The sequence below is a fragment of the Euphorbia lathyris genome, chromosome 1 (assembly GCF_963576675.1).
Source record: "Euphorbia lathyris chromosome 1, ddEupLath1.1, whole genome shotgun sequence".
Taxonomy (NCBI): domain Eukaryota; kingdom Viridiplantae; phylum Streptophyta; class Magnoliopsida; order Malpighiales; family Euphorbiaceae; genus Euphorbia; species Euphorbia lathyris.
Genome location: NC_088910.1, coordinates 118752553 through 118761802, shown reverse-complemented (window position 1 = coordinate 118761802; position 9250 = coordinate 118752553). Strand labels below are relative to the sequence as shown.

At 34.6% G+C, this 9250-nt stretch overlaps 1 protein-coding gene across 1 annotated transcript; it reads right to left on the bottom strand.

Moving 5' to 3' along the window:
* Nucleotides 1-5885: 5885 nt before the first annotated feature.
* On the bottom strand, nt 5886-8592 carry LOC136210764 (eukaryotic translation initiation factor 3 subunit B-like). The gene is made up of 8 exons (XM_066002161.1): nt 8468-8592; nt 8044-8172; nt 7881-7964; nt 7663-7787; nt 7357-7555; nt 6743-7275; nt 6546-6657; nt 5886-6209 (listed from the first exon to the last, which is right to left on the bottom strand). The coding sequence occupies exons 2-8, from the start codon at nt 8062-8064 to the stop codon at nt 5979-5981; spliced, it is 1305 nt and encodes a 434-aa protein (XP_065858233.1). The 5' UTR covers nt 8065-8172; nt 8468-8592; the 3' UTR covers nt 5886-5978.
* Between the last annotated feature and the right edge of the window lie 658 nt (nt 8593-9250).

The following is a 9250-nucleotide window of genomic DNA, read 5'->3' as shown; positions in this document are numbered from 1 at the left end:
CTCCTGATCGTGTTTTTTTTTTTTTTTTGCACCTTATCTCATTGTTATATGGCTAACTTCATGTTATTAAGAAATTTTTATATGGTCCATCAAACTTACGAGCTGAATTTAATAGATAATAATAATAATAATAATAATAATAATAATAATAATAATAATAATAATAATAAAATGGGATAAGATACAAAAATACTTCCGACATTAACAACTATGAGCAATTTTATCCAATCATTTCTAATAAATAATTTAAAATTAATATAGATGAAATCTGATCTTTTATTGTTATAGTATATAATCGATTATAATAATCATCGACTATTACCATTGGGGAGCCCGCTACGCATCTAGATTAGCTCTAGAAATTGATATCAAGTATCACAAAAACCCTTAAATCCGGAAAAATGGTTTTATGGATGTCCAAATTATGGGGTTGGTTGTTTAATAACTTAATTGGTTATTATAAATTAATAACTGCATTTGACAAATTGCTGATTTTTTAAATTTTGATTTGGAAAAAGATGACAAAAGAGTTACAATATTTGAGTTTAAGTGGCTAAATGGAAAGATCTAAAGTTAAAGTGGCTAAATGAAAAAAAGTTACAAGTTTAAGGGGCTGAAAATGGATTAGGCTTTGAGTTTAAGTGGCTAAATGAGAAGACCTAAAGTTTAGGTGGCTAAATGAAAAAAAGCTACAACTTTAAGGGGCTGAGAAGGGGTTAGGCTTTATAATATTGCGTAGCATTAAATTCAAATTCACCCTAACTTATTCCCTAAATTCAATTAAATCCCTATACGTTAAAAAATCATCAATGGACCCCTAAATTATTATCAAATCAGATCACCAATTAAATCTCTTATGTTGGTTTCATACTAACGTTGTTAAGATATCTACTTAACTTAACGTTATTTAGAAATTGTTACATGGATAATATGTAAAAATACCTCTAACGTTTACGGCCAGGAGTAATTTTATCTCTAATATTTACAGTCAAGAGCAATTTTACCTCTAATGTTGTCAAGTTTGGTCAATTTGAGAAATAATTCATCAATTTGAGATGTAGGTGTCATTTGATAAAACGGGAAATTAAGTGCAGGAAAAATAAGTATTGAATTTTAAGTGTTGAATAGTAGAAGTGCTCGAAATATTAAATAATGTAGAATACTAAAAATAATTGCATAATATAAAAATATTAGTTGATAATGTTTAACTTAAAATGTTAAACTAAATATTTTGAATTATCAAAATAAGTGATTTTTAACTTAATTGATTAATTTAAGTGGTGGACAAATAACCATTATCAAACACACTTAAATTAAATAAGTGCTTAATATTTTAATTTAAGTGATTATGTGAGTTATCAAATAAGCCCTAGAAACCGATTATCAACTAAGGTATAACAACGTTGTAGTAAGCAGAAGAAATGTCCCAAAAAAACTTCGATTTATGAATTGTAGAAATGGAATGAATACAGGCCTTTGATTTTTGGGAGAAATTAGGGATTCGTATCGAATTTATAAATGGAAATTAAGAAACATAATTGAAGATATTGTTGTTGTTAGGCTAGACCCAAAATTGAATTTGTCAAAAGCCTTAAAGTTTTGTCCTTAAAGAGATAAAAGGTAATGTAAAGCATCCAACATTGTCTAAATATCATTTGGAAGTTCAATATATAATGATGGTCCTCATACTCTTGGATGTGCCCCAATGGCTACTCACTTTTGTGAAAGGATGAGGACCTACATGATGTTTAACGAGTTACTCAATGACTCTTTTTTCAGCTAAAGGAGTATATTATTTTTCTACTGGGTAGACTAAGCATAAGATTCGGAAGATGGGGTTATCAGTTTCTATCTAATGCAAAAAAAAAAAAAAAAAGAATTTCTGATTAAATCAGTGGCCCAAGCCCTCTACATTCTCCGTGAGCATATTTCTCTTGTCTAAATCTATTTGTGATGATTTGCATAAATTGATAGACTCCTTCTAGTGGGCACGAAACCTGAGAGTAAGAGAAATATTCACCAGTTTGATTGGTCACGACTTACAGAGGCAAGAATCAAGGTGGAATTAGCTTTCGGGACCTACATTTATTCAATGTATCCCTGCTAGGAAAGCAAGGTTGGAAGTTAATGAGTTCTCCTAATACATTGTAAGTAAAATCTTCAAAGTTAAATACTTTCCGCAAGAGAATTTCCTTTCCTCTAAATTAGACAATAATCCTAGTTCTGTTTGGAGGAGTATTTGGAGTTCAATTGAGGTTCTTAATCTTGGAATATTTTTGGAAGGATTTAAAGTCCATTCATTTTGTGTGTCGGGATTGGAAGAAATGGCAGTGGCAGATTTTTTAAATCGGGGATCGAAGGTTTGGAACAGAGAAACGATATTCGACTGTTTATGTGAAGAAAAGGCCAGCAAGGTATGTAAAATAATTTTGTTGTATCGTGAAGTGAAGGATGAACTAATCTAGCACTTCACCAAGGACACTTTGTACACGTCGAAGTCAGGATATCAAGCCATTGATAACGCAATGAATAATCAGACTCCAATCAAAGAATGGGTTAAACTTTGAAATCTCACCACTCCACCCAAAATAAAGACTTTTATGTGAAAACTCTACAGAAACTATCTTCTGTTACACAACAAGTTGATCGCAAAACATATTGCAGTACCAAGTCAATGCGTTCTATACGAGAGCAATGTTGAAATGGAGTGGCATTTATTCGCTTCCTGCTCGTTCGTGCCAGGGTGGTGGGGTGCAGTTGGGCTTGCGGTGCCAGCAAAAAACGCATCGGGATTTATAGATTGGCTACTATTGATTTGTGAAACGAATATCGAGGAATCTAGTATGTGTTTTATTCACTATCTGGAAGCAGAGACATAACTTATTGTGTAATAATGAGAAATTTGCAGCGGCTCATTATCTTCAAAATACCAGAAATTACCATCAAGATTGGAAAGCTTATAGATATAAAACAGTATGCGGAGCACGAGCAGTAAACACTATTGTGCAACAATGGTAGCAACCTCAATAGGGATTCATCAAATGTAACGTTAACTCAACAATATTAATGTCTACAGGCTGGGAGCGATGGTTAGAGATGAAGCATGTAGCTTTAAACTGTGCAACAACATTACGGTCGAAGGCCTATATGATCCCAAAATTGTTGAAGCTCTCACTCTTAGCTCCATACTCCTATGGATGGTATCTCAAAATATGAGTAAAGTAGAGTTTGAAATGGACACCAAGGTGGTAGCTGAGAGTGTTAACTCCACTCCGCATTTGGTTCCTTAATTCAAGACTACAGAATTATTCTACAAAGTAATCCACATTTTTCTGTTTCGTGTATTCTATAATTAGCGAACGGTGCTTTCCACTTAGTTACATGGCAAGCTAGCTCCAATACTAACAAAACAAACACTATGGTTTGTACCGTTAGCAGAATCAGGGCAAATCCTTTAACATTATTAAACTGTTGTGGTATTTCCGAATTATTATTTTGACTTTTTAATTGAATTTTCTCTCTCTCTCTCTCATTCTTCTTCTTCAAATGGGAAAAAAATAAGAAAAAGAAAGGGATAAGAAGAAAAAGAAGAGTCAAAAGAAAAAGTTAAAAAATTCCAAAAATACATATCTGTCACGTCAGCAATCTAACAGTGTTAAGGGATTTACCTTGATTCTGCTAATAGCGCAAACCACATGGTTTGTTTTGGGACAAAAAAAAACCACAAATACCAATATGTGAAAATGTGAAACCACGTGGATTTTTTTAAATTAACCCTAATAATAATAAATAGAGAAAAATACAAAAATAAACATTGTGGTTTGATCGATTTGCAAATACAGTTCTGTGGTTTAAAAGTTGATAAACGGGTATATGAGGTTTAAATCGTTAGCAAAAAGAGTCCAAAATTGTAACATCGTTCAAAAATGCTGATGTGGCAACATTGGTCAAAAAGTTAGGAGTATTTTTGTCATTTTCTCTATCTTCTCTCTCCTCTATCACCCTCACCATCTCTCTTCCCGCTGCATCTTCCTCATTCAAATATAGAAGAACAAAGGTCTTCTAAATCTTTCAACGCTCTAATATTATTTTCCACAATCATTTCCACCATTGATTCCCTAAAATCACTTTGCATATCAATTGGCAATTTCACAATTGTCAGACTATCTGGAAGACTCCAGCAAGAGCTTCAGCTTAAATTAACTCAGTTGTATTTAGGACTGTAAATGAGCCGAGAAAATCGGGCTTTAACATGCTCATGCTCAGGCTCGACTCGTCAAATTCTTAACAAGCTCGAATCGAGCTTCAAGCTTAGTTCGAGCTTAAGATCTTTGTTCCCTTTCCAAACTCTTAATTTCTTCTTTATTTTTCTTATCACTTTTTTTTTTATGGCTCATCGTCTAAATTTCATATTTTTTTCTTGTACCAAGTTATTAATATAGAAATAAATATACATAACGATATATTATAAATTAAACATAAATTAATCAAATAAATATACATAACGATATATTATATATTGACATGCGAATATAAATAATATTATTAATATAAAACTACATAAATATTATAATTGAGCTTATTCACGAATATTTACCGAGCCTCTAATCGTGCTTGATTACGAGCTTTCGAGCGGAGCTTTCACCTGTTCTCAAACACTCGTTTACGAATTGAGCCAAAAAATGATGCTCGTGAACTGCTCGTTTCTAAATCGAGCCATGTTTTTATCAAACCGATCACCGAACCGCATCTAGAACCCTAGTCACATTCCTCTCTCTCCTCACCATCTACATCTCCCACCTCACACGGAGATCCTTCTCTCTCCTCATCTATCTCCTCACTCCACTTTCTGTTATTGGTCACTGGAATTTAGGCGAGGGAAGGTGGTGGGTGATATAATTGAGTTCTTTGTTACAAATGAAATTTCAATCTAAGTTTTTTATGTCATGGTTATGAATCTTCATTTGAGTGAAGTCTAGTAAATGCAATAGTATAGAGAATGAATAACAGAAATGGAGTGAAAGTAAAGGACAATTGGAGGGCTAAGATCAAAAGGCAGAGAGCAAATGAAAAATGGAGGAAGGATATTAATGATTCAAAATAAAAATAAGTGAAAAGACTAAATTACCCTCCAATCGTTGGGCTAAAACTGTCGGTATAAACCTCAAGGTATCCATAAGGTATCCATTTATCAACTTTAAAAGTACGAGAATGTATTTGCAAATCAATCAAATCATAAAATTTATTTTTATATTTTTCACATAATAATATAAATATCATTATAATTTTTAATTTTTAATTAATAACAAATAAATGAATGAAATCTGACCTAAAAAAAAAGAATGAAATAAAATTTAAATATTAAGAATATACATAACATTACACTTATAGACCTAACCACCGAGACGACTCCCGATCACATGGACAAAAAAAACGGACAAGATCAGCCCAACAGGCCATCTCGTAAGCTACCGAAATGAAGCATGATCTTATTTTCCTAACTTCACCCCAAGAGAGCTTCAGCCTTCTGTAAAGGACTGCTATTGTAATCCAATGAGTTCCAATGCATCGGGAGGAATTTCCAGGTCGGTTCAAAGATGTTACAAGGCAATGTGTACCACACCTTGGGGGTAAGATTTTGCACTCTCTTTTGGAGCTGCAAAATCAAGGACGGACACTCTACAGAGTGCCCTTAGAGATGACCAAGAATATAATGTGTTTTTACAAGTGAATTAATGCTAATAACATTCTCAATAAATCCCTAATATTTTCTATGCATACTTTTAAAATGAGAAATTCTATTCTTTTAATGTAATAACACCTTAGCTTCTGGATTTTACAACTGAACAAAACAAGTACTGACACATGTAATTTGATTAACTACCAAAATTGCATCAATTCCATAATTTAGTCTCATAAATAGAATAAACATAATGATTCAAGGAACATACTGCTAACTTGACTCCCTATAAGTAAAATCAAACACTGAAACCGGATTTAAGATTTTGAATCCAAGCTTTTCTTGTTTCGATGCAAGCTTCAGTGCCTGTAACATTCTTGGTCCTCTTCTCGCGATCTTGCTCACTCAATTGCAGCGACACATCTTGGTCCTCTGCCTCGTTTTTCTTACTATACTTCTTCAGATTGTTCGCGATCTCCTCTTCTTTTTCAGGACTCAAGAAGGATGGTGGCCTAGGCCGCCACAAGAACTGTAGCACGACACAAAATATATAGATTCAGTACATGTTCAAAATACAGTGGTATCGTAGTTATAACGGGCCCAAAAGGAAAATTGAAAATCACAACAAATAATATATGTAAATCAGAATTAATGTGCAAGCAAAGCCACATTGTCAGCAGGACACATCACATATTAACTTTACTAAGATTCTTCAATCTCAGAATTATCAGTTAACATTGGATCAATAAACTAATACATCAAGCATTGCATGAATATATCCTTCCAAGTGCCAAGCACTTCAGAACAATATAAACCATAGCCAACTACACTGAAAAGTGGATCTCATGAGCATCGTTGATCTTACCTGGAAGAAGTGATCCTTGAGTGTCCGATAAAGGGGCTTCCCATTAAATGACCAGATATTGAACCCATTTTCCATTTCATGGTGAACTGAAGTAACTGAAGTTGAAACATACCTGTACAGAAATGACTCTCATCACAACTGTAACCATAATATTACAAGAGGAAGCAAAGGGGAACTGAAATATTCAATAATATTACCTTCCAGTAGGGTCCCAATCAATGTCTGTGGCCATAAAATGCTCTGTTGTTCCCATGGTCTCAAGCTCATCAACGTTAAAGAATTCAAGCTGTCCGTTAAAACCCTTCAGTCCAGCAAGAATTATGTAGTGGCCAGCAGGTGACCAGAAAAGAGCATTTGCCTGTTTGCCTTTGAGTGTGGTCAACTTTGATACCCTGCCACTGTTGTGGGCAGTCCTCATTGAGTAAAAGCTTACATCAGGCCTTGGGCTATCACCATGAATAACAGCAAATCTGTGTCCCTTTGGCTCCCAAGCAAAAGCAATGATCTTGTCGTTCTTATTGTCAAGCTCCAGAACCTCAATGGGTATATCTCGTTCTTTTATTCGGAAAAGCTCAAATCCTGTATATGTGGTCCTCTTTGATTTTGTATAGCGATCAACATTCACAGCAAGGTAGTCACCATTGCTTTGCCAGTACATCTTACAGTCGCTTACACTGAAAAGATTCTTTTGCCTCAGTTCCTCTTTGCTAGGAATTTGAACAAGGGACACCTACAGATTCAACATTGCAGAAAATAAGTACTAATACTACAGAATTTAAAATTCTATTCCTGTCAAACTAAAAGTGCTTACCCTGGCTGGTTGGTTTCCACCAGCAAGTTCGGGAACAAAGAGTGCAAGGATTGGGTCAGTTGGTGACCAACTGAAGTCCAGGACATTTTCAACCTTCAAAGATTTCTTGTCAACAAGGCTGAAAGTTTCTGTTTCATGAACAGATATCATGTTTTTCCCAATTCTAGCGAAGTACTTGTCATCCTTTCCACCACACCACCTGCAAAAGAACGAAACTGTACTCCATGAGAAACTTGACTTGTGGAAAATACCAACAAAATTCAGCATTAAAAAGGCAGACCACAATTTTCATGCCAGAGTAATCACCTAAAAATGGGCCAGGACACCCCCGCAACACCACCAGTTCCTCCAACGGAGAATTCATCAGCACTTCCCTTGAAATCTCTCATAATTTTACCAGTTCTCACATCAAAGATGTTGATGACAATCCTCTGAGCATACACACACACACAGAGAAAAAGCAATGGTGAAATAGAGAACATCTCATAACAAATTAAAGAATGGAGAAACAGAAAAAATCTCACATTTGCATCATGAGGATTGCTTGGTTCATGACTGCTATATGTAACCAAGTACTTCTCACCAGGTGAAAAATCAATCAACTTGACCTGCAGTTAAATTCATTCAAGTTAGATGACGATTAAAAACAAAACCCTGATTAAAAAGCGAGAAGGCAATTAAATGAACCTGTGGATGAGCATAGCGCATCAGCCTATTAAAGGAATTTGCACCACCCCATACAGCAGCACCTTGCCTATGAACTGTCGCCAGGTATGTCCCAAGTGGGGACCACTGCACAAAGCTCTCAGTCCAGTACTAACAAAGAAAAAAGAGTTGGAAAAAGAGTCGTCAGATTGGGAACAGTGATTAATATACTTGGAAATGCAACATGAAAAAAAAAAAAAACTAGAAGTTGGAGGATGGTTTAAATAAAGTATGCCATTATAAATTTTTGTATATTCCTCTTTCCAACCAGCCACCAATTACATGCACAAGCACTTCCACACATACAGATCCGGAGAAAAGGGAAGAGGGATATAAACTCTACAGAAGATAGACTAATTATGGAGCAGGGGATAACAATTGTAATTTATCAGAACTGCCCACTTACGGCGCGCTTGTAGACAGGATCAGGTTTCAACTGTCTGGCATCATCCCAGAAGACCTCAGTATCTGAGCCAGCACGAATCACAAATTGATCTCTAGCCTTTACATCAGTAAGCCATATGGTCTGATTTCAGGGTGCCCACTCATCTGGAACCCTGAATATAGATGGTCACACAGCTTGGGAGTTCTTAAATTTGAAAAAAGAAACAATAAAGTTGTCTTGCAGGAAACAATGTGGAGACACTATAACAGACTCTCATTGTAAATTGAGTATGCAATTTTATACTGAAACAGACTCTCATTGTCTATTCCCAAATACATTACATACTGAAAAAGGTTTCAAACAAGAGAATAACACTATAACTAACAAATTTAATTATCATATACAAATTTTAGTTCTAAATATATGTATAGGATAAGCTACAGTTTCTAGGAACACAGAACCAGTTTGTACAAGATCACCAAAAAGAATATATTCAAACTAAAATTCCAAAGATAAATGCAATCAAAAGCCTCTAAAAATCATAGTTTTCTATGGAAATCAAAACAGAAATGAGCATAAAATTTCAAAATGTACTACTTAACAACATTCTTTGTTCTAATAGCAACTATCTACAAAGTAAACTTCACTTGAAAAATCATATCTTAAACTACAACAAGGCTCAATAGCAAAAGTGATAGGAGCAAATACGAGGAGGACAAAATTGACTATAAAATATGATCATCTGGAGAGTCGTTTAAATTGAAATCAAACTTCATCGTTTCTTGTTCGTCCGATCTTGTTTTC

Excerpts from the sequence above, each read along its gene's own strand:
- LOC136210764 (XM_066002161.1), bottom strand. The coding sequence starts at position 8,064 with ATGCGCTATGCTCATCCACAG. Across the intron at positions 7,965-8,043 it reads TGCGCTATGCTCATCCACAG|GTCAAGTTGATTGATTTTTC; the intron begins GTTCATTTAATT and ends ATTTAACTGCAG. Across the intron at positions 6,658-6,742 it reads GATTGGGACCCTACTGGAAG|GTATGTTTCAACTTCAGTTA; the intron begins GTAATATTATTG and ends ATTTCTGTACAG.